This window comes from Ursus maritimus, unplaced genomic scaffold (genome assembly GCF_017311325.1).
Source record: "Ursus maritimus isolate PB19 unplaced genomic scaffold, ASM1731132v1 scaffold_1, whole genome shotgun sequence".
NCBI lineage: Eukaryota > Metazoa > Chordata > Mammalia > Carnivora > Ursidae > Ursus > Ursus maritimus.
Genome location: NW_024423343.1, coordinates 22,559,581 through 22,586,863, shown reverse-complemented (window position 1 = coordinate 22,586,863; position 27,283 = coordinate 22,559,581). Strand labels below are relative to the sequence as shown.

At 36.2% G+C, this 27,283-nt stretch overlaps 1 protein-coding gene across 1 annotated transcript in view; it reads left to right on the top strand.

The window, feature by feature from the left end:
* SPAG16 (sperm associated antigen 16) overlaps positions 1-27,283 on the top strand; it is a 943,910-nt gene that overhangs the window by 614,457 nt on the left and 302,170 nt on the right. The window contains exon 14 of the mRNA XM_040641105.1: positions 16,333-16,398. Coding sequence (XP_040497039.1) covers positions 16,333-16,398 — 66 coding nt within the window. The remainder of the gene's footprint in view (positions 1-16,332; positions 16,399-27,283) is intronic.

The following is a 27,283-nucleotide window of genomic DNA, read 5'->3' as shown; positions in this document are numbered from 1 at the left end:
GCAAAGAAGCTGTGGACATGAACCAAGCCCCTTGGATGAGGGTATAGGAAGAGAAGAGGGAATCTAGAATCCCTAGAATCTAGAAACCTAAGAACAACATTTAAGGGAGGTCAAGAAGATATTTCATTTATGAATTATAATCTTATGGTATGGGTATACCATCCATTGCGTTTGATTCCGTATACAAAGAAACAAATTTGAGCAAGTAGAGAAAAAAGAATTATGGATTTTATTTATTTATTTGGCAGGGAGAGAGAGAGAGTATGTGAGCACAAGCAGGCAGAGCAGCAGGCAGAGGGAGAGGGAGAAGCAGGCTCCCCGCTGAGCAGAGAGCCTGACGTGGGGCTCCACCCCAGGACCCTGGGATCATGACCTGAGCCGAAGGCAGACACTTAACCAACTGAGCCACCCAAGCACCCTGAGAAAAACTTTTAATATGAACAACAGGTCACAAAAGTCTCTGGGTACCTAAGGGCAAGAGTACAACTGTACCTTGTAAAGGACTGGAACCAGGAATAAGAAGCCTCAGGGATCCTGAGATTAGGCTCTCTCTCTCTCTTGCCTCTGCTTCTACCTGCATTTCTTCTTTATTCTTCTACAGATAGACTTTACTTTTTTCCTCTGAACATATGTTGGAAAGAGTTTATACCACAGATTTTGGGTTTTATGTCTTATCCATCCAAGAAGTCAACTCAACATGAAAGTACAATTTAAGTCCCTATTCTGAGTTTTGGAAACAGGTATTATTTCAGAAATAAATCTTATGCATTTTTGCTGACTGCCCCAGCCAGAACCCTTTAGTCACTTGTATGGGGAGTGCTGAGTTCCTCCCTCTCCCTCTCCCCCACTCCCCCATCCCTGGCTGCCCCCTGCAGGCAGGCTGACTAACCCTGTACCAAGAATACTGACTCCACTGACCGCTTTCAGACACCACACTGGAAGGCGTGGAATCAGGCATATTACATGGTTGCCAAAGTAGCTAAGTGGTAAGACCCCAGAAATATAAGGGACTTTGATTTCCAAGAAGCAAAGTTTAACTGAATCCTATTTCTTCCCTCCTCCCATGGATTATTCATAGTTTTTTTCTACATCCTGTCCACAGAAATCCTGTATGCCAGGAGTACAACCTGCTGGTCTTTCTTAGAAGCCAATACAGTAATGCCTCATATTCTGCCTGCCCCTCAACTACTGTTTTCTCATCTTAGCTGCCCTGGGTATGTACCTCCCAAATAAAGCATTAGCACATTAGTTCTAGCATGAGGCTCCATTTTCTAGGGAACTCAGGCTATGAGAGACAGCTTATTGTTTAGATGGGCTCCGTACACCCTCTGACTCTACCTGCAGGGGCAGGAAGTATGCCCAGCACGTCTCCTAGGACCCATCTATGTGATTCTGTGGCTTCGTGAGCATAGGGGAGCTTATTTCCAGAAGAGAATAAAACAAAACAAAACACTACCATCAAATCAGACACCCCAAAAAATGTCTGACAAGAATTAAAAGTGTAGTGATCAAAAATTATTCTAGTTATTTCTCCTTCTCTGTGGGTCTGATAATTGCAAATGTTTTCATTTTACGTTTTTCCCTCTTTAAACAGTTGAACAAATCTGATCATTTGAGGTATCACTACAATCTGATATAATTCTGAGAAAATAATATTATTGGGAAATTTCTTATAACGTGTAGTTTTTACAGATTGAGGTAGTGACATGATATACACAGATACATAGATATACGTATATCTATGATATACGTATATCTATGATCATATATCATATATCATATAGTTACATATATGATCATAGATATACGTAACTGTATAGATACAGATCTTTCTCTACAAAATTAAGTATGTAATTAGGGGACGCCTGGCTGGCTCAGTTGGTAGAGCAGGCAACTCTTGATCTCAGGGTCATAAATTCAAGCTCCACATTGGGTGTAGAGATTACTTAAAAATTAAATCTTAAAAAAAGTATGTAATTAGTTTGAATGTACCTTCAATGTACATATAATTACTTTCAAACGTAACTATATGCCCTTATCAAAATAATTTCCTTATAAGGCATATCTTTTGGATTTCCAGAAACCATACATTCACTTATTCAATTCAAGTTGCCAGGGAAAAGTAGGGAGAATACTGGCACAGTTGCCTTCTCTACCATAGTGGAAGACAGCAGCAACCGGTGAGAAGAGTGGTTAGAGCTTGAGGACCCATCTTTGTGCAACCCGTGGGGTCTGTGTTTAGATCTTTCAGGGCACCTCAAATCTCTGCCCTTTCATTGCTTCTTTTCAGCCTAATACACATACATAGTTAAAAGCAAAGATAATCTCAGCAAAATAGAAAGTAATATAGAATAACAGAAAATACTTCAAAATTAGCTCTTCTAACTACTGAGAAAAAAATGTCACTCACTTTTCTTCATTTCCCACCTCACCATCAGAAGGCACTATTTAGCTTTCTTTTTCTTTAATGCACTCAGCAAATTGTATTAAGTGTATGATATGTAGAGCACCCTAGAAAGGCTATAAATACTAACCAAATTATATATCACTGCCCTTGGCAATAATAATCTCACAATCTGGTAGGGAAATCACTTTGTTTAAATAATTTGTTATGTTCTGAATTCATGATATTTAAAATGCTAAACTTTACTACAGTTTCCATGTTCCCTTACTGATAGAAATTCTTAAATGAACCAAGTTAGAAAGTTAGAATTCCGGGGGACGGAGTAATGCAAAAACTTAATCATTGTGTTTAAATTCTCAGTAAATTTCAAGCAATACCTAGAATCTGGCAATCCTTGTTGAAATGGCAATTCTTAGGGAAAGTTAAGAAAACAGCTAAGACTTTTATATTAACTAGATGAAAGACAATGTAGGGGCTCTTATAAGTCATAGTCTTTGTCACTTATTTTTATTAGTTACATTCTTTTAGCAGTCAGACTTCAGACTCAGAAAATCTAGGATCTGGAGATCAGAGCGAAGATACTGCCTTTTTTTCCAACCCAAACCCGGGCCCTACACCTTTTGTGCTTACTTTAGATGAGAAAAGAGAATTTAGAAAAGCAAATTAATTCTGACTAGTTTACATGGCTATTTAGGTCTCTAAATTACACAAAATAGTGTATGTAGTTGGAGGAATATGGGCTTTGCAATCAGTCAAATTGGATTTGAATCTATTTTTGACACTCCTTGCTGTGTAAATGTGGGCAATTTACTTAACTTCTTGGTGTTTCTGTTTCTTCATTCTTAAAAAGGTGATAATATTTATGATAATAATTTTTGTAATAAATAAAGTGCCTCACTTAATATATGATACTCGTGAGGCATCTGGCATGTGGTAAACCAAAGTGAGGGAGACCGAGGAGTACCGGCAGCAGAATGATCTAAAGACTTGAAGCCTTAAAAACACCAACAAGACTCCAGTAGGAGATCCTGGTCCCAGAAATGTCTCAAATAAGTCCCATAGGACAAACAAGACTTTTAAAAGAATACTAACCACAGGAAAGATATAATTTTTTATGAATGACTTAGGGTAACGGTGTTATACTGGTCTTCTTTGTTAATAAAATTCTTCAAGACACAAGTTATTTAGGTCAAAGTACCCCAACCCTCACCTAATAGCTGCTTCCCTAATCGTAGGCAAGTTTCTGTAAGCAGAATCACCTGGTGCTCAAACCAGACTCACCAGGAAGGTTTGGGGGGCGGAAAATAAGCCGGGTGACTAGGCACACCTACGGAGCTCTGTTACAGTGGGTCTAAAATCCATCTCCAACCCTTTCCCAGGTGACGTTGGGCCTGGGACCACACTTTGAGAACTACCATATAAGGAAAGGTTTCTTAGATGCTTTCAAATATAATGTAAAATATAAAGTAATATAAAACAAATGGAAACAGTTATTTACGTAAAAAAATTACATAAAAAAAAAGGACATGTATATATTTAGGGTAACCAACTGTCTCCGTTCTCCATCCCCTCACTGAAAACCACAATTCAACTGAGACAACTTCGGAAGTGAGATCCTTCCAGAAGTAGGATCACACCAAGACTCTAAGCTGCATACTGCATTAACTCCTTCAATTAACTTTCATGTAACAGCAAACCACTTGTTGTCGGGTAAATTGTGTCCCCCAAAAAGATACGTTCGTGTCCTCACCCCCAGTACTTGTGAATGGTACTGGATTGTAAATAGAGCCTTTGCAGATGTGAGCATTTAGGATAAGGTCATACTGGAGTAGGGTGGGGGTGTCCTTACAAGAAGACGGAATCACAGATGGCAATGCCATGTGAACACGGAGGCAGAGGTTGGAACACTGCATCTGCAAGCCAAGAAACGTCAAGGAGGTCCAGCCATCACCGAGAGGCATGGATAGAATGTATTCTTCCTCAGAGCCCTGAAAAGGAGCCAGCACTGCTGACACTTTGGCTTCAGACTTCTAGCCTCCAGAACTGTGAGAGAATACATTTCTTTTTTTTTTTAAGCCACCCTGTGTGGTACTCTGTTATGGCAGCTCTGGGAAACTAACACAGCCTCTTTACACCAGGACCTACAGGATTTTCAGCCTACTTCTTAAATTTGCTTCAAATCCCAATATTTTTTCATTATGTTTTCTCTCCCACTCATTGGTTTCTTCATCCTTAGGAGGGCAGCATCAAAGAAAGGATGGGAGAAGAGGGACAGGCAGGTGTGATCATCTCACCCTGAAATCACTAGAACTCAAGAAAGTGGTGCCACTATGGAAATACTCTTCTGACCATTTCCCTTGGCTCTGTCCCAGGTTTCTCGAGGTCAGGGCCCTCTTTTAATTATTCTGCACCCTTAGTTTCAGCATCCTGGCTCGATTACTCATTTCTGGCTCCGATTTTTGGCTTTTCTCCTGGCTTCTCTTGCCCCTTGCTCTGGGCTTTGATGCCCTTTGTTGTGTTCGGCAGCTGGACCTGGTAAAACTTTCCACTTGCCCTTCCATTTCGGTTCTTGCCACTTGGATTTATCCAGTTGCTCCCCATCAATTCTTGAGTCGACTCTTAACAATGAAACAATTTCCTCACCTAAGAAGTGCACTCACCCTTGTGCTTTCCTAAGTATTCCTCTTCATTACAAGATCTTTCACATCCTTCTCCACTACTTTTCTTCCCTTCTCCACGTCTCCTGACTTCCAAGGCCCTGCTAGGTTGACTCTTCCTATTCCTTCAGCTCTTTCTATTTTCAGACTGTGGTTCCACCACCTCCGCTCAGTCATCTCCCTGCATTTGCCCTTTCCTCTTTCTTGTCATGTCTTCTGTCTGCAGGACATCATCCCATAGTCATCACTGTCTTTAAGAGTTGTTCCACTTTGTTGTTGCTTTTGCTGTTGCCTGACACAGCGGGTCTCAACTCAGCCTTGTTTGTAATAACTATGTTTCCTGTAAACACCCCACTTAAATGTTTTCCTCACGAACTACACGAGGCTGGTGGTTTTACCTGCAGAGGTTTGTTTTATTAATGCAGGAAAGTTTATATATTTTGTCAAGGGAAAGGTATTTCTACAGACAACTTTGGTTCATTTGATGCCGCCTGTTCCACCCAGTCTCTGTTCTTAATCACTGTGATGGGCATATTGTGACAAAAGCTCATTTTCATCAAAAGAAATTCCCAGAGGGTTTGCTGCTTTGATGAAATGGAATAATTAAATACAGTCTAAAGGAAGGTGGTTGTAAATATATATGTAATAAAAATTTAGTCAGTTTTCATGCTACAGGGAACATTTTTTCAAACCCTCACTTCTAAGTGGCACTCAGACAGAACTCCATGTGAAAGCTTTTTTTCCTTCTAGAATAAAAAGCTTGTTTCTTCAGCAATTCAATCTAGAACAAAGAAATCAAAAATACTATGAACTAAAAAAAAAAAATCCACAGCAGAAATTATGTAGAGGCAAGGCAAACTAACATTAATAAATGAAGCTAATTAGACTTGATTTGCATATTTAACTCATCTTAATTACACATGGATTCAGCAAACATTTTAAAAGCTGCAATCAATCTTTCACAGACATGGTTAGTTATTTATATAAAATAACAAAAACCAGGATCCTTGTTAATGATTATTCTGTTTCCAATCTATATGCCAGTGAGATTGTTTCAGTAATAATAATGGAGTATGTTTTTCTTTAACCATTTGTAAACCTGTAAGGTTAAATTTCTTTGGTTTCACAAAGTTATTTAAAAAAAGATTTGCAGAAAATGTGAATGTTATATAAATTATATTAAATATTTGACCCTGTTCAATTAAGAAATGGACCTTTATAAAATTCTTGGACATTAATTTTTAAACTTGATAACTAAGGTGGTAACTGTAATAGAAACAGCTACATCTAGCTGGTAATGAGTAGGAGGATATTTTTCTCACAGCTGGTATAAACTTTAATTCTGCTCACCTTTGGACACAGTTTGCTTTGTCTTCTTTGATAGTAATATTCCTTGGTCATAAAATTTGAAATAAAAATGCATACAATACAATTGCACAATATAATTCTCTTTAACTTCAGTAAGTTTTATTTAGGTAGTTTTTCTTAAACATTTTTAGGTATTTTAGTAATTATTTTCTAGAAATATACAGGAATAGTGCTATGAGGAGATAGTACCTCTGTGTTGTGACATGAGGGCCTAGCAGGGCTGATGAGGTGGCTGAGTAAAGAGGGTGCTGTGGGCAGGAAGAAACGTACATAAAATTTTATTCTGTGCAACTGTCAAATTGGTGTGAAATTCAGTGATTAAGGCTCCACTTCCTACAGTTCTTCTCCATGAGGATTCTTTCATAAAATCAAAAATCGAGAGGTTAACCCTTTCATCTGAATTGCCTTGAAAAGTTGGAGGTCATGTGGTGAAGGAAAGAAAACTTGGTGAAGGGCAAACTTACCAAACTTGCTTAGTAACTTGTCTGGAAATGGCCCGTGTGTGTGTGTGTGTGTGTGTGTGTGTGTGTGTGAGTGTGAATGTGTGGGTTTACTATTTCAAAAATAATTATTGTATACCTCTTATAAGCTAACACATCTCTGCATTTAACATTATGAAGTGATGAAGATAATAGATGTCATCTCTGCTATCACAGAACTTGTAATCTGCATATTGTTCCTATGTAATAATTATCATTTACTGAGCACTTGGCTATGTCCCAGGCAGCAATCTAAGCATTTTACATGAATTAACTTCAATCATGTAGATACTCATATTATTTCTATTTTACAGATGAAAAACTGAGGCTCACAGTCTTCAAAGGACATATTGAGTGAAAAAGCCCAAATTCACATCTGAGCAGTGTCACTGCAGACTCTGTGCTCTTAACCATTATATTATACACATGCATAATATTCATCTGCTTAGATATATGCCCAAATGTGACATAAAATTCAACTTTTCATTTTGAAATTGCATATTAGCTCAAAGTGCATTGATGTAATATATGTAAATTCTATATATAATATAATAAATACTATAAAATAATCTCACAGTTTGACTCTTGCAACCAGCTAATGCCCCGATAGCTTTTGCATTCCTAAGATATTTTATGAATATTAGAATAAAGATATCTCTGGCCCTTTGGTTTGGGTTGAATTGTGTCCTTTCAAATTTATATGTTGAAGTCCTAACTCTAGTAGTTCAAAATGTGACTGTAATGGGAAGTGGGGTCTTTAAAGAGGTCATTAAGGTTAACTGAGGCCATTGAGATGGGTCCTATTCCAATCTGACTGATGGTCTTATAAGAAGAACAGATTAGAGCACAGATACACACAGAGGTGAAACCATGTGAAGATACAGGGAGGAGATGGCCTTCTACAAGTCAGGGCAAGGCCTCAGAAAGAAGCTAACTGCTGATACCTTGGTCTTGTATTCTAGCTTCCACAACAGTGGGAAAATACATTTTTGTTGTTTAAGCCCCCAGTCTGTGGTACTTCGTTATGGTGGCCCTAGCCAACTAAAACACGCTTAGTCCTCTCTGGTGTCAAAGGATGAGACCACTGGTCAATATCTGAAACCAAAAAAACCCTGAATTTATCATATACTTCAGTGAAGAAGAGTTATACTAATTGAGCAGATCCAATTGCTGATTTTATATCCAGTTTTTGTGGAGAGTTTATTTTTGGAAAGTGAATTACTGAGGTAGGAATGGGTTAGGTCAGTCTTACAAGAGTGGTTTATGTGGTTTATTAAGACTTACTTTTTGTCTGTTATCGAGGTAGAAGAAGGTTACTATGAGCTTTAGGAACACGGACACTGTAGTGAATCTTTGGCCAGTCGGCTGAATTTCAAATTATGAGTCTGATGCTATTTGGCTTTTCGAGAAGTGTTCACAGAAGTTAGTTGTCATTGATTAATTAGATAGTTTTAAAACCAGTTCTGGTTGTTTACTTACAAGCAGGGCTATGGAACTGTTACTAATTGATTGGACGAGTTTAAAACTAGTTCTGGTGTTTGTTACCATGACGATGAGTCTTTTCCTAGAAAAGTGTTTTGTTTTGTTTTGTTTTTAATTCTCAGTGGCCAACAAAATATAAGTAGAACAAGAAATAGAAGACTACAAATTGATCTACAATTGGTAATATCTCTTATTTGTGTAGGCATTATGCTAATCCTTTACACAAATCTCTCCAACTATAAATGGGAATTTAATTTATTACTAGTTTCATACAGTACAGATTAAAGAAGTTACTGTATGTAAAGTACTTGGTGTGGTGTTTATATAAATGAGAGATATGACGATCACTTTCCAATGAACTGAATTCTAAACCCTGCAGTTTTATTCTAGTATCACATTTTTTATCACTAGAGTATACAACCTTTCTTTAAAAAATGCTCAACAGTGTGATTTTGTTTACGTAAGAATTGAGGTAGATAACATGACACAGTAAAGGAAAGTGAATGTATGTGCACAAACTATCCCAGGGAATATGCAAAAGACACTATTACAGTGGTTGCATCTGGGATGGCCTGAGATAGGAGACTAACTTTTCATTAGATAGTCTCCTGTACTATTTAAGTTTTCAACCATATTCCTATATCTGTTTTCTCCAATACAATAATGTTGATTAAAAAAATTGTTGGGCTGTTTTTACTAAGAAGGGCATGAGGGAACTTTCTGAAGTAATGGGAATGATCTATACCTTAATCTAAATGGCCGTTACACAGATACATACACAGATAAAAATTCTATCTATGTGTGATAAAAATTCATTGAGCTAAGCCCCTAAGATCTGTGCATTTTCCTGTGTATAAGTTAAATGTTGTAGGCCACTAAAGACACTTTAACACATCAAAAAGACATTTTAAAAGATAGCTTTGTTAAAAACAAAGGCAAAAACTGTGAGTTGGGGGGGCTTACTTTATATTTTCAAGTCTGCTTTTTCCCCCCCCAGAATAGTGAATACATTGATCAAATAAATAAGTCTTTACAAGGAGAAAACAAGTTAGTGAATATTAGTTTTTTAATGATTTTAGTGACGGCATTTTTGGCTGCTTAGTTTATGACTATTTGTGATTTTATGTCTTATGATTATTATATGATTTTATAGAACTAATTTTTAAGAGTTTGTAAGCTGCTCTTTTGTCTTATTAGGCTTCTAACAAGCATTATTTTAGTATTTTTTTCAGCTTTTCGCATGGCACTATTAATAGTAGAAAAGTTTTTAATAAGATTAATCTTCCTGCATAGGGTTTATGTCAGTCAAATAAGGCTAGGCTGTGTTACAGTAACATATGACTTCCAAAACACAGCAATATTATATCTTGCTCTAGGTCTGCCCCCTTCGTAAGTTGGAAGGGGAGGTTCTGCTCACTGACTCACTAGGATCCAGGATGACCTAGCAGGCACCTTAAATGCTCTGGGGCTAGAGAGGTGGAGTTGGAGAGAACAGGAGAGGGGTATTACTTGTCATTTCCACTCACAAATTTCCACTCACAGCTCTTGGACCAGAAATCATTATGTGGCCCCACACAACTACAAGGGGGCCAGAAGGTGCACTTCTACAGAAAGGGAAAACATTGGGAAAATTTGGCAAATGGCATTGAAAAGCTGCCTCTACCTTTCTCCCTTCAAATTCTTGCACATTGAGGGTTAGATGATTTTGTAATTATAACAAAGAGGAGTTACTGTCTTGCCTTTGGCACTCTTTATCTCTGCCAAGATAGATTAGTGTTTCTGTTTTCTCATCTCTAGAATAGGTTACAATAGTACCCATGTCACTGAATTGTTGTGAGGATTAAATATAATAATAAAGCACTTAGCACAAGTCTTTAGTTACATAATAAACACTGAATAAATGTAAAGCTGCCTCCTGCTGCTGCAGTCAACTAACTCCATGTACTTCTTTAGAGACAATGACTGAGTCAATGGATAAATATGCTACTGGGTTAGAACCATGTTGTGGGAAAGGAGTTGAGAGAAATAAGACTGCACATTACATGGCATGACTAATCAAAATGAAAATAAATATTGGGAAGAGGACTAAGCTATTTATCCAAAAATGAGATATCTGGTGAGGGTTGATTTTTTTCCAATTTTCAGTTGTGATAACTCTGTAGCTGTTTACTTTTTTACTTAACAACTGTTTATCAAATCCTACCACAGCTGTCTTGGGCCTGGGGGATAGTAAGACTGGTGGGCAAGACAAATACGTTTCAAACAAGTTTCTCTTGTGGAACTACGTTCTAGTGGAAAGAAACTAACAATAAACAAGGAAACAAATTCCTAAGTGATTTTAGTTCATGATGAATGATCTGAAAAAAATAAAACAGGGTGGCCTATTCACTGGGTACCAACACCTGCGGGAAGCCCAGTTAAGCCCCAGAATTCAGGGGCTTGACACAGAAGAAGCTTAGTTCTCACTGACGGAATGTCCAGTTGAAAAGTCCTGATTGGTGACTTTTCTCCTTGTGGTAGTTGAGAAACTTAGTCTGGTTCCATCTGTCTTTTTCCATCTTCCAGAACACTTCTGCGTACAGTCTGCAAGCAGACAAAAATAAAAGCTTAGAGCATTGTGGGGGATATTTTAAGGAGCAGGTCTACATGTGACTTATTTCATGACTGCTCACAGCACACTGGACAGAACTCAGTCACACCTGACCTCAAGCCTGGCCGAGTGCCCAAGAGAAAAAGGAAAGGGATTTTATGAAAGTTTCTGCTATTGTAGGAGAGGATAGAGGACAGGAGGCAGGAATATTAGATATCAGACATCACTGAAAAGGTTGTGTTTGAGATGAAAGCGAATGGGAATAGGGACAAGGACATGAAAATATCCAAGGTAGAGAAAACACGATGTTTAAAGGCGGGAGCATCCTAGGCCTTTTAGAAGAAGAGAAAGGCTACTGTGACAGTGTTGTTTTTGTGTCTGTATTTACTTATTTATCCGATAGGAAACAGGAGGTTTCTGGATCAGTGATCAGACCATTTATTTACTCACTGAGCAGCTTATGTTGATTTGTCATTTCCGCATTCCCCATGGAGAGAAGCTGCGAGAGCCAGGTGTACCCCACAGGTGAGGTCATGTATCATGGAAAGGAACCCCCAAATTATGAAAGTCAGAGGCTTTGTGCCCTTCCAAGGAGGCAAGGTGATGGGTAGAGGGGAGAGGGAGAAACCTTTGTTGGAAATGTGAACAGATTCTCTCTTGGAAGAGAAGAGATAAGCCTCTAGGCTTGCAACCCCTGAGATATAAATGAATACCTCAGAGGGAGATGCGCCTAAATCTCTCCAGAGTTCTCCGTCTTTAGGGTTGGATTGCTATCAGTCATCCTTTAATACAGGTTAGTTCTGTTTGCTCAGAAAGCCCTGACCATGCAGAAACATGAAAATATTCACGAAGCACAGTGCATGAGAAGGAGGAACGGTAAAGGATGAGGTCAGATAGGCAGACAGGAGCCAAACAGTATGGAGCCTTTGGAATAAAGGAAAGAGTTTGGAATTTATTCTGAGTATGATGGTAATTGTTCAGGTGGCTGTTACCAGGAGCATGGCATGATCTGATCCAGGTTTTATTGATCGTGCTACCGGCCGTGAGAGGAGTAGATGGGGAGTGGGGTAAGGGTAGAAGCAAGAGACTGATTGGTCATTGCAGGATGCTCCTGCTGTCTTTGAGCTCAGCATGATGGCTGATTTCCTGCACAGAGTAGTAATGTTAAGAAGGAACTGAGGTGGGCAGAGTAGGGCTTTACGTTGAAGAAAAAGCTGATGTGCTGGATGAGGGATGTGTGCGGGTAGGGGCAGAAGAAATATTTTAATTCTCAGGTTTGCCTAAGGTTTTTTTGTTTGTTTGAGCAACTGGCAGTGCCACTTACTTAGATGGAAAGACTTGGCAAGAGTAAAGACAGGCAGTTGAGAAATAGTAAGTCAAAAAGTCTGCTTTTGCATGTTACGTCCGACATGCCGTATCACCAGCAGGAAACAGATAACACATGAAGTAAACTCAAGTGGAATGTTTACAGAGATGTGAACGGGCTTCAGGAAATGAACACAGCACCCAAGGGGTAGCAACAATGGGAAGCCTGAAGGGACAGGAGAAGGAGAACATTACTGGACACGGTGGAGCTGTAGCCATGGGAGAGGGCCCACATAACATGATTAGTGGAATTAGGTAGAAAACAGGACCACTGACAAAATCACAGCTGAACGGGGAGGGAGCTAAAGTGGTCATTGATCTGCCGTTTATATCTTTCTGCTCTTTCATTCCTACTGGTGCTTCCCTCTGGCTGAATCCAACCAGATGCCGGAGGGCCTGAGTGCCCACGGTGATGTGGTTGGTAGAAAGCAGGGCACAGACTAGGGGAGCGCCACATAGGGAGCGAATCTGATGGACAAGTAGAAAAGCAGCATCGATGCCTCTACTACTCTTTATTGGAGTCTTTAAGGAAAGACAGAGCTAAGGGCAGAGATGGTTTGGAAGTCATGAGCATATCAGTGGTTTATGTTGCAGGTTAAGAGCTAATATTTGTTAAGCTCTCACTTTGTGCTAAGCACTCCACCAACATTTCACATGCATTTTCCAATTTAATTCTCAAAACAAACCTATAGGTTAAATATCATCACCTCATTGGACATGAGTAATGGTATTTAATCTCTAGGTTTGTTTTGAGAATTAATTGAGGCAATGGAAGCACAGTGAAGTGAAGCAATTTGTTTAAGGTCACACAGCTATCAGGTAGCAGATCCAAGAATTAAGTCCCAGACGTTTCTACCCCAGGGCCAGGGACAGCAATCATCACTGCACAGAGCTTCTCCGAGAGAATCAAATACTGGAGCAATGACATGTTCGGTCACATGGGTTTTTTTTTTCTTATAAGCCTCTTCCCTCTTTTACATTTTTTTTCCCCCACTTCTTTGAAAGAAAACAATTCTGACAAGAATTCATCAAAGAAGATATTCCAAATTTTAACATACCAGTTTGGGTATTGCTTTTGATTAAGGCTGTTTGCAGACTAGAATATTAGTAACCCACATATTCCCTATACCACAAAAAGAGTAGATTCACTTTTATCTTGGGAACAAAGCTGGATAGAAAAGCTTTTTTTTTTTTAACTTTTCTTAATTCATGAAACATTTATCTTCAAGTCAGGTTTTGTTATAGCAGCACAAATGTGGTCTGTCAGCATTTCCATTATAACCCCATATTTCCAGGGCTTTTCAAGAGTGCCTTAGAGATTCCACTTTGAATTAAAACTTGGCATTCAGGATTTGAATCAGAAAACTCCATTTTCCTTAACAATTAATCAAAGAGTTTAGAGATTCTCACTTTAGAAGAGCACCAAATGTAAAACTTACAATGCAAAAAAAAATTTTGCTAATTTAAATATTTTTTTTAAATATTAGCACTCACTATGCAGGTATAATATTGTGCAACTATTTATGATATTAATTCTCAAAGAAAATTAACTATAAAAGTTCCTAAGATAATATATGAAAGCTAATTATAGCATCTTATACTTTGCCTTTTTGGCTTTGTAAGTAATTTAGTTCTACTTTGGAAATTTAGAGGATTTAAAGTTCTCAGCATAATGGATTTAAACGTGTAGCAGTATCAAGATAGTGAACCAGAATAACATGGGAAGGGGGGATCCTGAAAGAGTACCAAAGTATTTCAACATATTTTTGTGAAATTTAAATTCATATGGGGAAATTTTGCGTTCTGTGAAAAGAGATTAACAGCATGCATTACTTCTGTACATAAATATTTGAAATTTAACTTGCTGAACACAATGGTAATAGTGAGGACTAAATAGAGCTTAGTTATAAAGCCTTTCCAACTTTGCTTAGTTCCAAACTATTCCATGAATGTCCTATAAACAACAAGGAGACATGATGATAATACTCTATCTTTCCTATTTCATTTTGTAATCTTTTCTGTAATCTTTCCTCCAGCTGTAATGGTTTAGAACTAAGTAAATACCAGGTAGTGAAGGAGAGTAGATGAAGCCTTTTAGTAAGCCTACTCTCCTTCTGGTTTACTTCTCCCGTCCACATTGCCTTGCTTGCTATTGCAGAAACACAGAGGGTAAACTCTCATTTTTGAAACATTTGCTCTACCTTTTCTTTCTTCCTGGAATGCTTTTTCTTCAGATGTCTGCTTGGCTTGTTCAATCCTGTTCACACCTTACTTTTTGACTGTAGTCAAACTATATCATTCTCCTTGATAATTTGGTTTGCCCTTAGCCCCTCAATCTCAAAACTCATGATACCCATTACCCTGTCTGACTTTTCTTCTTTTCACAATACTTATGATCTTCTAACACACTTTTACCTTTTTCAAATATCTATTCCCACCCTCTCCCCTTATAAAGAAAGGTTGATGAAGACACCATTCTTTGTTTTATTCATTGACAGATCCTAAGCCCCTAGAATTGTACCTGACATAGATTAATTGCTCAAAAATATTTGTTGAATGACTACATTGTTGAATTAAATCTGAATTTTGCCCATAACAAGAATCTGCAAACAGTATTCAGATACAACTCTTTCTGGTTTTTCTACAAAATTTGTGTTATTTCCCTAAGATAATTAAGAATGCCCTTTGACCATTGATATCAAAATGAAAACTCCCCACGTTTAAATCCCCTGCATAATGTGTTATGGGCCCAATTTGCTTGAAATAATTTAAACTGAAGTTTGGGAATTTTTCTAGTTAATTTTAATTTTAGTTATTGTTTGGAAAGATGACCTGAATGGGTAGATGTGAAATATAGTTTTCATAAAATAAATGCTTATTTTGTGTTAAAAATACTACTGTACATGTTTTATAACATTTTCATATGCATAATGATATTAATGCCAAACTGTGAAAACTCAAGAATTAAAATATGATCTCGTAATCTAAAACAAACAGAAAAAGAGCCTCATGTCCCCAGCAGTGATGGAAATGATGTCCTGAAAACTCCACCCTCTGTAAGGGTGTCACTGCTTGGCCCCATGGCTTGAATACTATGCTAGTTGCAAGATGGAGTCACTTAGTAAAATTTCCCCAGCAGCTCAATTGTGTAAAAGTGAGGATGCCAGAGTTTCAGTGCACAGACAAGCACTGATGACACACTCATCAAGCACAAGCACAGCCTTGGCTGATTCTGAATGGTAGCTGATAGCAAAAGCTAGCATTTTCAATCATGAGAATGTATTAATTTTATTACTGGACTAAAGAAATACCTTTGGGGGGAGGTGTATAAGCAGTTTATTTGGTTGTTATCCCAGGAAGTAGAAGTGAAGAAGCAAGGAGTGAGCTAAAGAAGAGAGCAAAACCCAATAAATGATGCATTCCTGATCCAGCTACACTGTGGGCAACTGAGGCTAAACCCTGCTGAGAACTCTCTGATGAATAATTGTAGAACACAGAGCATTAGAAGAATTCCTTTAAACAGCACTGACTAATTGGACTTTCTGAAGGAAATATTTTATTATCCACATTGTCTGCTATAATAGCCACTTGGAATATGGCTAGTGTGACTGAGGAATTGAGTTTTTATTTAATTTTAATTACTTTAAGTGTAAATAGTTATATATATATGGCTGGCTAGTTACTACTTGATCACACAGCTCAGCTCTAAAGGGTCAAAGTTTCAGGCATTAATCAGTAATTCCCATTCCCCGCTTGCCAAGATATATGGGGGAAGGGGTATTAACTCAGCATACTTCCACCCTAGCCTGCACAAAGGCTAAGATATCTGCCAGGGTTGGGGAGAAATCCGTGAGGAAGAGAAGTTGGGAGGAACACTGCTTTGGTATAAGGAAACTTAATGCAATACTTTTAAACAAAATTACCTTTCGATTTCTTTCACATATTGAATGGAATTTATTTGATTTTATTTCTGCTTTGTCTTCCTAGGGTAACTGTGAGCAGTCACTTTATGGTCACATGCATTCTATCAATGATGCCACCTTCACTCCTAGGGTGAGTTCAGTTCTCCCAATAAATTCTTTTAATATTTCATATATACAAGTTAATTTTATTGAAACAAAGTCCCAGGGGAAAATGGTAAGTTAACAGGATGAGGAAAACAAATTTAGGAATTAATTATGACAATGGAAAAAAATATATAGTTTGGGTTGTAGAAATTTAAAAAATACACACAATATACAGTGGTAGGAACAATGAGGAATTCTATATTTAACTCCACTTAAACACATATTTAAAAGCTTCTTGTCTAATGTGAGCTTCAAGATAGTAAGTGGGGGGGGGGGCGCCTGAGTGGCTCAGTCATTAAGCGTCTGCCTTGGGCTCAAGGGCGTGATCCTGGCGTTCTGGGATCAGCCCCACAACGGGCTCTTCCGCTGGGAGCCTGCTTCTTCCTGTCCCACTCCCCCTGCTTGTGTTCCCTCTCTCACTGGCTGTCTCTCTCTGTCAAATAAATAAATAAAATCTTAAAAAAAAAAAAGATAGTAAGTGGGATATAAACTTGTAAATATTAATGTAGAATCATAAAAATAATGAAAATACTTGAAAGGAAACCCAAGAATAAAAAAGCCATCAAAGAAAAATAGACTTTCTTCAGGTTAAAACAGAGCAACCTTGATTTGACAGCTTTTCAATTACTCATTGAAAGTTTTCAAATATATCTTTCTTCAAATAAACTGATGACATAGCAGAAGTGTTTATCCACAGCTTGAGGTATTCAGATATCAGGATGATTTCACCAACTATGAAGATTATTAAACACGGCTTTGAGTCGCTAAGCTAATTGAGGTTGTCTTTAAAAGGGTACAGATATACTCATGGAAGGATGATTTAAGTTTGTTCTTTCTCAGATGAAAGCTATTTGACTGTTAGATGACCTCTCAAGTCCTTTCAAACTCTATGATTTAATTATAACTAACATTTAAATTGGTCTCTAAATTCCCAGTAGAGTGTGAATCTTAATTCCATACCCTTCTTCTTTCCCAATTAGCTAAAAAATTAATCTGATAGATTACCTACCTTTAACTTCAAAATGACAGCATTGTCAAAATTCTGATACTATCACGATGTCATTATTCTTTTAGACAAGAAAAATGTTCACTAAAAATTATTTCTTATAAAAGAATGTTATTTTCTCCAGCTAAAATTGTGCTGGTGGCATTGTGAATGACACCTGGAATGTTAGCGATAGGCTCAACTACAATTATATTTTAACAAATTCATCTTGTTAAGGAATTTCCATTTAATTGACTCTGTTGAGCCAATATATTATGGATTAGTTCTAGGTACCAAGTAAAAAATTATTTTTAGCAGCATATAGAGCCATTTAAGCACTGCGAACCCTTATGATATAGGATATTTATGCTAAAAATATATTAAATGGCTTATAGCTTCACATACCCTAAGAAAATTAAATGGAAGCTAGAATGAAATAAATTATTTTGTGAGTCAGGCATTTTATTTTGGTAAGCAATAACATAGCTAAGAAAGACATACCATTTAACATCCCAAATAATAAAATTAATAAATATAAAATTAACCTAATTAAATTTATTCATTTAGCAATCAAGGGACACATACATTAAGTACACATAATTAAAAGGCAAGATGATGAATATGAGGTCCAGGTGTCCAGTATCAAAGTGGCTAAACTGTTTTTGTTTATACACTTTGTCCATACCAAAGGACTATTACCACGCTATTCCAAATCAACATCCCTAGTCCTCATTAAATTCTTCCATTAACTTATCTCTTCTTTGCTGTAAATGTTTAATAACTATTAAAGAAATGATATTTTATGATGATGACTGACACTCATGGGTGAAATTTTTGGTCACATATGTCAATTGTTTTGAAAACTGTTTTATTTCACATACTTGCCAAGGAATGTCAAAAGATTAGGAGGCAGCAGTGACTGAAAGAGCACAAAGACTTTTATTGAAGGACGTGGCATTGTGACACAGTTCACATTCAAACAAACTATCAAACAAAGCTGTCATAATAAATGCATTATAGAGTGCATATATAGCAGGCAGAAATTTGAATTATTTAGAATTAGACTTGCTAATTGTTCGATGCCTTTAGGGATATTACTTCAAGTTGCATTACTAGTTAAAAACCCATTTAGTTATTTATATAAACACAATTTTAGATAAATTCTACAATTTTAGATTTATAAGCAGAAATCACAAATGTAGGGGCGCCTGGGTGGCTCAGTCGTTAAGCGTCTGCCTTCAGCTCAAGGCATGATCCCTGCGTTCTGGGATCGAGCCCCACATCAGGCTCCTCCGCTCGGAGCCTGCTTCTTCCTCTCCCACTCCCTCTGCTTGTGTTCCCTCTCTCGCTGGCTGTCTCTCTCTCTGTCAAATAAATAAATAAAAACTTAAAAAAAAATCACAAATGTTAAATTCAATGTTATCTAGCTAGCAACCAAGAATCACAGAAACAAATATACAACATATAATAGTTATGTATGGTCCTAAAAAGCTATGTACATTGAATTGTATTTCTATGTTATATTAATAGGGTTCTGATGTCTTTATTTCTGACTAATCTTCCTATTGGAAATAGATATGTATTTAAAACTTCTTTTTAAATAATCTGTTAATGAAACATTTTAAGAAATTATGAAAGCGTTTTACTAAGTCCATTTTGTAAAGCAAAAACAAAAATTTAAAAAAATTTTGACAGTAATTGCTGGACACAGAAAATTCAATGTAAGTTAAAAACAAAGCAAAACAAAACCAACAACTATGTAAAAACACACAGTAAGAAAATGAGCAAGGTATCCCTATCAGAATGTCCTCCCCCTTCAGTTTTCCAGGAAGTAGTCTGACCTGAGTGGAGATTCCATCAGGCCTTCCAGTAGCTCTTGTTGCACACCCCGAGAGGGATTTGAGAGATGGGAAGGGTAAAGAGATCAGATTAAGGAATAAACATAACTCTCTGGGAATGAAAGTCTAAGTAATAAGGGAAAACCTGTTGGCTTAGAATGTCTATCAATAACAGAAATAAATATAACACATTCTGTATGTCAAAATGGCCATAAAATCAAAATGAAAACATAAGAAAGCCAAGTACTAATAAAACATAAAGGTATGGGAAAAGGTTAAGTCCAGTCTGTATTTTCTGTCCCTAGGTATCTTATCCTGCACTTCTACCCTTAGGTATCAGAGGTTATGGATCCAGGAGTGCCCCAGGAAGTATGGTCTAAGTCAGCTTCAGTTTGAAGGTCATTAAGGAAAAAATTGACTCTCAATTAAGTGAGGGATCATGGATCAAATGAGATGTATTAAACTCAAAATTACACCAGCATTCCACTGAAATCCTATAGCAGATTCACTGCTGAGAACAGATTTTACTGCTGAGAACCTCCCGGCCACATTCCCTCATTCTTTGAAGCTTAGAGTTCCTAAATCACGGTCTTTCTCTACATATGTGGCCCATCCACCACTCTGACACTTCCTTGACTCCATTTTCTCCAACATCCTTTTTCTCCTCAGCTACGCATTCCTAAAGTCAGACTCTGAACACCTTGTCATTAACTGTAAATGCATCATGTCCAAAATCTCAATTCCAAGCATGTCATTTGTCTTTCGAGGTCTTAAGTAATTCCGGTACAACAATTTTTCTCCCTCACTGAGAGCTCTAATCAGTTAAAATCTTACTCACCATCTCATCATCCCTTCTACTTTCACTTAGCATTTTACCCCAGCTTAGGTTCTTCAGTTATCATTCTATCAATTCCATTGCAAAGGACTTTAGTTCAATTTGACCTCATTTCCTCTACATAGCATACCTAGCAAATCTACATTCTTTATAGAAAAGATTTTAAAATGCTGGAGATTTTTAAATACTATACCATCAAACTGGTTGTTTTCTGTCTTTTTGTTTTATTTGAATATAGTTGCCACAGAATGTTACATTAATTTCAGGTGAACAACTTAGTGATTTGAGAAGTTTATACATTATGCTATATTCATCACAAATATAGCTACCATCTGTCCCTTTACATTGCTATTAAAATGTCATTGACGGTATTCCTGATACTCTGCTTTTTCTTTCCATGGCTTACTCATTCCAGAACTGGAGGCTTGTGTCTCCCTCTCCCCTTCACTCATTTTGCTCAACCCCCCATCCTGTCCCCTCTGGCAACCATCAGTTTGTTCTCTGTGTTTATGGTTCTGCTTTTTGTTTGTTTACTCATTTTTTTAGATTCCATTTATGAGTGGAATTATATGGTATTTGGCTTTCCCAGTCTGACTTATTTCACTTAGTAAAATCCCCTCCAGGTCCATCCATGTTGTCTCAAATGACATGATCTCATCCTTTTTATGGCTGTGTAATATTCCACTGTGTATATATACCACATTTTCCTTATCCATTTGTCTATTGATGGACAGTTACGTTGCTTCCATGTCTTGGCTATTTTAAATAATGCCACAATAAAAATAGAGGTGAGTGTATATTTTAGAGTTAATGTTTTCATTTTCCTTGGGTAAATACACAATGGTGGAATTATTGGATCATTATAATATTTGGATTATTGGATCATTTATTGGATCATTATTATTAGATCATTATAATATTTGGAATTATTGGATCATTTTAATATTTCTAAACATTGCACATTACACATTGTTCCTTTTTCTCCACATCCATGCCGACACTTATTGTCTCTTGTCTTTTTGATTTTAGGCATTCTAATAGGTATTAGGTGGTATCTCATTGTGGTTTTGATTTGCATTTCCCTGATGATTAGTGATATTGAGCATCTTTTCATGTGTCTGTTGGCCATCTGTATGTCTTCTTTGGAGAAATGTCTATTCAAGTGTTCTGCCCATTTTTTAATCAGATTGTTTGGTTTTTGTTTTTGTTTTTGTTTTTTTTGGTGTTGCATCATATGCATTCTTTATATGTTTTGGATAACCCCTTATTGGATATATCATTTGCAAATATCTTCTCTGATACAGTAGGTTGTCTATTTTGTTTTGTTGATGGTTTCCTTTGCTGTGCAAAAGCTTTTTATTTTACTATAGTCCCAATAGTTTATTTTTGCTCTTGTTTCCCTTGCCTTGGGAGATGTATCTAGAAAAATGTTGCTATGGCTGATGTCAGAGGAATTCCTGCCTGTGCTGTCTTTGAGCATTTTTATTGTTTCAGTCTCTCTTTTATGTCTTTAATCCATTTCGAATTTATTTTTGTGTATGGTATGAGAAAGTAGTCTAGTTTCCTTCTTTTATGTGTAGTTGTCCAGTTTTCCCAGAACCATTTATTGAAAAGACTGTCTTGTCCCCATTGTATGTTCTTATCTCCTTTGTCATAGATTAATTGACCATATAAATATGGGTTTATTTCTGGGATGTCTATTGTCGTCTATTCATCTAAGTGTCTATTTTTGTGTCAGTACCATACTGTTTTGATTACTACAACTTTGTAGTATACCTTGAAATCTGGGATGTGATATCTCCAGCTTTGTTCTTTCTTAGAATTGCTTTGGCTATTCAGAGTCTTTGGTGGATCCATACAACTTTTAGTATTATTTATTCTAGTTCTGTGAAAAATGTTGTTGGTATTTTGATAGGGATTGCATTGAATCTGTAGATTGCTTTGGGTACTATGGGCATTTTAACAATATTCTTCCAATCCATGAGCATGAAATATTTTCCCTTTGTGTCATCTTCAATTTCTTTCATCAGCGTTTTATAGTTTTCAGAGTACAGGCCTTTTACCTCTTTATTAAGTTTATGCCTAGGTATTTTATTCTTTTCGGTGCAATTATAAATGGTGTTTTATTTTGTTTTGTTTTTAATTTCCCTTTCTGTGACTTTGTTGTTAGTGTATAGAAACACTACGGATTTCTGGGTATTAATTTCGTATCCTGACACTTCACTGAATTCGTTTATTACTTCTAGTAGTTTTTGGTAACATCTTTAGGATTTCTATGAATAGTAACATGTTATCTCCAAGTACTGACAGTTTAACTTCTTCTTTGCCAATACAGATGCCTCATTTCTTTTTTCTTGTCTGATTGCTGTGGCTAGGACTTCTAATACTATGTTGAATAAAAGGATGACAGTGGACATCCTTGTCTTGTTTCTGAGCTTAGAGGACAAACTCTCTGTTTTTCACCATTGGGGATGATGTTAGCTGTGGGTTTTTTTAATATATGGTATTTATTATATTGAGGTATATTCCCTCTAATCCCATTCTGCTGAGAATTTTTAATCATAAGTGAATGAATATTGAATCTTGCCAAATGCTTTTTCTGCATTTATTGAAATGATCATATGATTTTTATCCTTCATTTTGTTGATGTTGTGTATGACATTGATTGATTTGCCAATATTGAGTCATCCTTGCATCCCAGGAATATATCCCACATAATTATGATGAATGATCATTTTAATGTATTGCTGTACTCATTTTGCTAATATTTTGTTGAGGATTTTTGCATGTAAGTTCATCGGGTTTATTGGCCTATAGTTTTCTTTCTTTGAGACGTCTTTGTCTTGTTTTGGTGTCATGGTATGCTGGCCTCATAGAATGAATTTGGAAGCATTCCTTCCTGTTCTGTTTTTTTGGAATAGTTTGAGGATAATAGATATTAACTCTTCTTCTAATATCTGGTAGCATGCAGTTGTGAATTCATCTGGTCCTGGACTTATATTTTTGGGTAGTTTTTTGATTACCAATTCAATTTTGTTACTTGCAATGAGCCTGTTCAGATTTTCTATTTCTTCCCGGTTCCATTTTAGAAGATTATATGTTTCTAAGAATTTATCCATTTTTTCTAGGTTGTCAGGTTTGTTGGCAAATAATTTTCCATAGTATTCTCTTACAATCCCTTGTATTTCTGTGGTATCAGCTGTTACTTCTCCTCTCTTTTTTGATTTTACTTATTTGAGTGCTTTCTCTTTTTTTCTTGAGTCTGGTTAAGTTTTTATCAATTTTATTTATCTTTTCAAAACCAGCTTTTGGTGTACCTAATTTTTTTCTATCTATCTATCTATCTATCTATCTATCTATCTATCTATCTATGTACACATTATTTATTTCTGCTTTGATCTTTATTATTTCCATTCACCCTGGGCTTTGTTCTTCTTTTTCTAGTTTCTTCATGCATAGGTTTAGATTCTAGAGTTTTTTCTGGTTTCTTAAAGTAGGCCTGTATTGCTATATACTTCCCTCTTACAACTGCTTTCACTGTGTCCCAGAGATTTTGGACTGCTGTGTTTCCCCTTTTCATATGTCTCCATGTATTTTTTTATTCCTCCTTTATTGCTTTATTGACTCATTTGTTCTTTAGTATGACGCTGTTTAGTCTCCACATGTTTGTGTTTTTTCCAGTTATTTTGTTATGATGTATTTCTAGTTTCATACCATTGTGGTTGGGGAAGTTGCATGGTATGATTTCAGTCTTCTTAAATGTATTGAGGCTTGCTTTATGGCCCAATATGTGATTTATTCTGGAGAATGTTTCATGTGCACTTGAATGTATATTCTGTTGTTTTTGGACAGAATGTTCTATATATATCTGTTATGTCCATCTGCTCAAATGTGTCATTCAGAGACCCATTTTTTGTTGATTTTCTGTTTGGATGATCTATCCAGTAATTTAGGTGGAGTGTTCAGGTCCCCTACTATTATTCTATTATCATATATTTCTTTATGTCTGTCAATTTTTGCTTTATGTATTTATGTCCAATATTGGGCATATAAATATTTGCAATTATTATATGCTCTTGTTGGATTGATCCCTTTATCTTTATGTAATACCCTTCTTTGTCTCTTGTTACAGTCTTTTTTTTTTAGTCTATTTTGTCTGATATAAGTATTACTACCCCAGTTTTTTAGGTTTTTTTGTTTTTCCCACTTCCATTTGCATGGTGAATGTTTTTCCATCCCTTCACTTTCAGTCTGTATGCATCTTCAGGTCTGAGGTGAATCTCCTGTAGGCAGCATATAGATGAGCCTTGTTTTTATATCCATTCTGCCACTCTATTTTGATTGGAGCATTTAGGCCATTTACATTTAAAGTAATTAATGGGTATGTACTTATTGCCATTTAAAATGTGTTTTCTGATTCTTTTTGTAGTTCTTCTTTGTTTCTTTCTTCTTCTCTTGTTCTTTTTCTTTTTAATCAATGAATATCTATAGTGTTTTGTTTGGCTTTCTTTCTCCTTATTTTTTGGTGTTTGTGGTTACCATGAGGTTCATATTTAACATTCTAAGTAAATAGCACTTCATATTAATTTGAAAATCATGTAAGTTCAAATACATTCTAAAAGAAACTCCCTTCCCCATTTTATGTATATGTTGTCATATTTTACATCTTTTTATTCATATTTTTCTTATCTCTAATTATGGTCATTTATTTTCCATTTAAAGAAATTCCTTTAACATTTCTTGTAAGGCTGTTTTAGTGGTGATAAACTCCTTTATCTTTTGCTTGTCTGGGAAATTCTTTATCTTTCCTTCAAATCTAAATGATAACATCACTGGGTGAAGTATTCTTGTTTGTAGGTTTTTTCCCTTCAGCACTTTGAATACATCATGGCACTCACTTCTGGCTTGCAAAGTTTCTGCTGAAAAATCAACTGATAGCCTTATAAGATTTTCCTTTGTAGCTAACTTTTTGTTCCTCTCTTGATGCTTTTGGGAGTCTCTATCTTTAACCTTTGACATTTAAATTATTATGTGCTATGGTGTTGATCTACTGGAGTTCATCTTGTTTGGAACTCTCTGTACTTCTTGGACTTGGATGTCTATTTCCCTCCTTAAATTAAGTTTTCAGTTATTATTTCTTCAGGTAAGTTTTCCACACTTTTCTCTCTCTCTTTTTCTTCTGGGACCCCCTAAAATGTTTATATTTGTTTGCTTGATGTTGTTCAAGAGATAACTTACCCTCATTTTTAAAAACTTCTTTTCTCTTTTTGCTGTTCAGCTTCTGTGATTTCCATTATACTTCCTTCCAGATCGTTGATGGTTCTTCTGTGTCCTCTAATCTACTGTTGCTTCCCTCTACTGTGTTTTTTATTTCAATTATTGAATTCTTCAGCTCTGACTCTTTTTAATATTTTCTCTCTCTTTATTGAAGGTCTCACTGAGTTCTTCCATTATTTCCTCCAGCCCAGTGAGTATCTTTATGATCATTACTTTAAATTCTTTATCAGGCATATTGCTTATTTGTTTCATTTAATTCTTTTACTGAGGTTTTTTTTTTTGTTTTTTTTTTTGTTTTGTTTTTTTTGTTCTTTCTTTTGGAGCATATTCCTCTGTCTCCCCTATTTTGCTTGACTTTCTGTGTTTGTTTCTATGGATTAGGTAAAACAGCTACTTCTCCTAAAGTTGAAAAAGTTGTCATGTATGGTGACTCCTATGCAGACTCTATGTGCTTGGTGACTGCTGGATGGCTGGAGCTGTGGCTGTATATGCTAGTTACTCTTTTACATTTCTTAAACTTTTTATTCTCTCCTGCTATTCTTTTGCTGTTCTTTCTGTCTTTGGTTGCTCAGTAACTGTTAAGTCAGCACTCAGGTCTTCTTCAGGAGTAATTGTTATATTAATAGGTTTAATCTAGTGTGTTCTGTGGAGGAGGACAGTTCAGAGCCTTCCTATGTTGCCATTTTAAACTGGAACTTTTTTTTTCTTTAATTAACTTTAAATTTATGGTTCCAAAGTACAAATAACCACTCACCATTACTTAACATTTGTTTGCATTTATTTATTTATTTATTTAGTTAGTTAGTTAGTTATTATTTAGTGAGAGAGGAAGGTGGGGGAAGGGGCAGAGGGAGAGAGAGAATCTTAAGCAGGCTCCATGCTGAGCATGGAGCCCAGTGCAGGACTCAGTCTCACAACCCTGAGTCATGACCTGAGCCAAAATCAAGAGTTGGATGCTTAACCAAGTGAACCACCCAGGAGCCCCACTATTACTTAACATTAAAATTATATTTCTCTAGTGTGTTCACTTTTCTGTTCACTTAGATTACTTTTATACTTTCTTCTTAAATATCCTCATACTCCCACTACCCTCTCTTCCACAAATTCTCTTCTTATATCCTTAACTCATTATTTAGTGATAAAATAGAAGCCTTCAGAGAAGAAATCTCCTGTTCCTACATCTCTAAACGTATGGGCATCTCCACTCATTGTTAGTGTCTCACCTTCAGTAATCTTGGGAGTTTTTCAGCTCCTAAGAAATTTTAATATTTTAGGTTGTACAATAAATTTCATTTCCCATTCTTCTTTCACTCTCTTCGTAAGTTTACAGTACAATTATTTCTTTTCTCCCCCTTTCTATAGGACTATTTTTATCTATATATAAGCACGTTCTAAAATTGTCTGTTTTTTAAGTTTGAATTTCATCTCTCAATCACTTGCTGTCTTACTTTCCCTACTTTCATATACTCTTGATTTTTTTTAATTTGGACTTATTTAAAATTGTTTTTAGTACCAAATCTATGAAATATACATGAAAAATTTGAGAGCTCTCTTTGAATTGCTGATTTATAATTTGATTACATAATTGTCAAAAAATATCTGTATGATGTCAGTTTTGGAGATTTGGTAGGACTTGTTTGTGGCCTTGTGCATGATCATTTTTCAAATGTCCTATGGAGGCTTAGAAAGAATGTATGCTTTTGTTTGGGACATCTGGTTGTATTTGTTAGATAAATATTGCTATAACTATAATTGTGAAAATCATATGAAAACATGATTTTTGTCTATTTAAAATTTTATGTTATGAGAAGTATTAAAATCTCCCAATATTCTTATGGATTTTTAATTTTCAATTAAAAAGAAATCATTTATAGATTTTTATATATTCTATTTTCAGATGCCATTTTTGCTTTATATTTTGTTGAGACTCGATTGT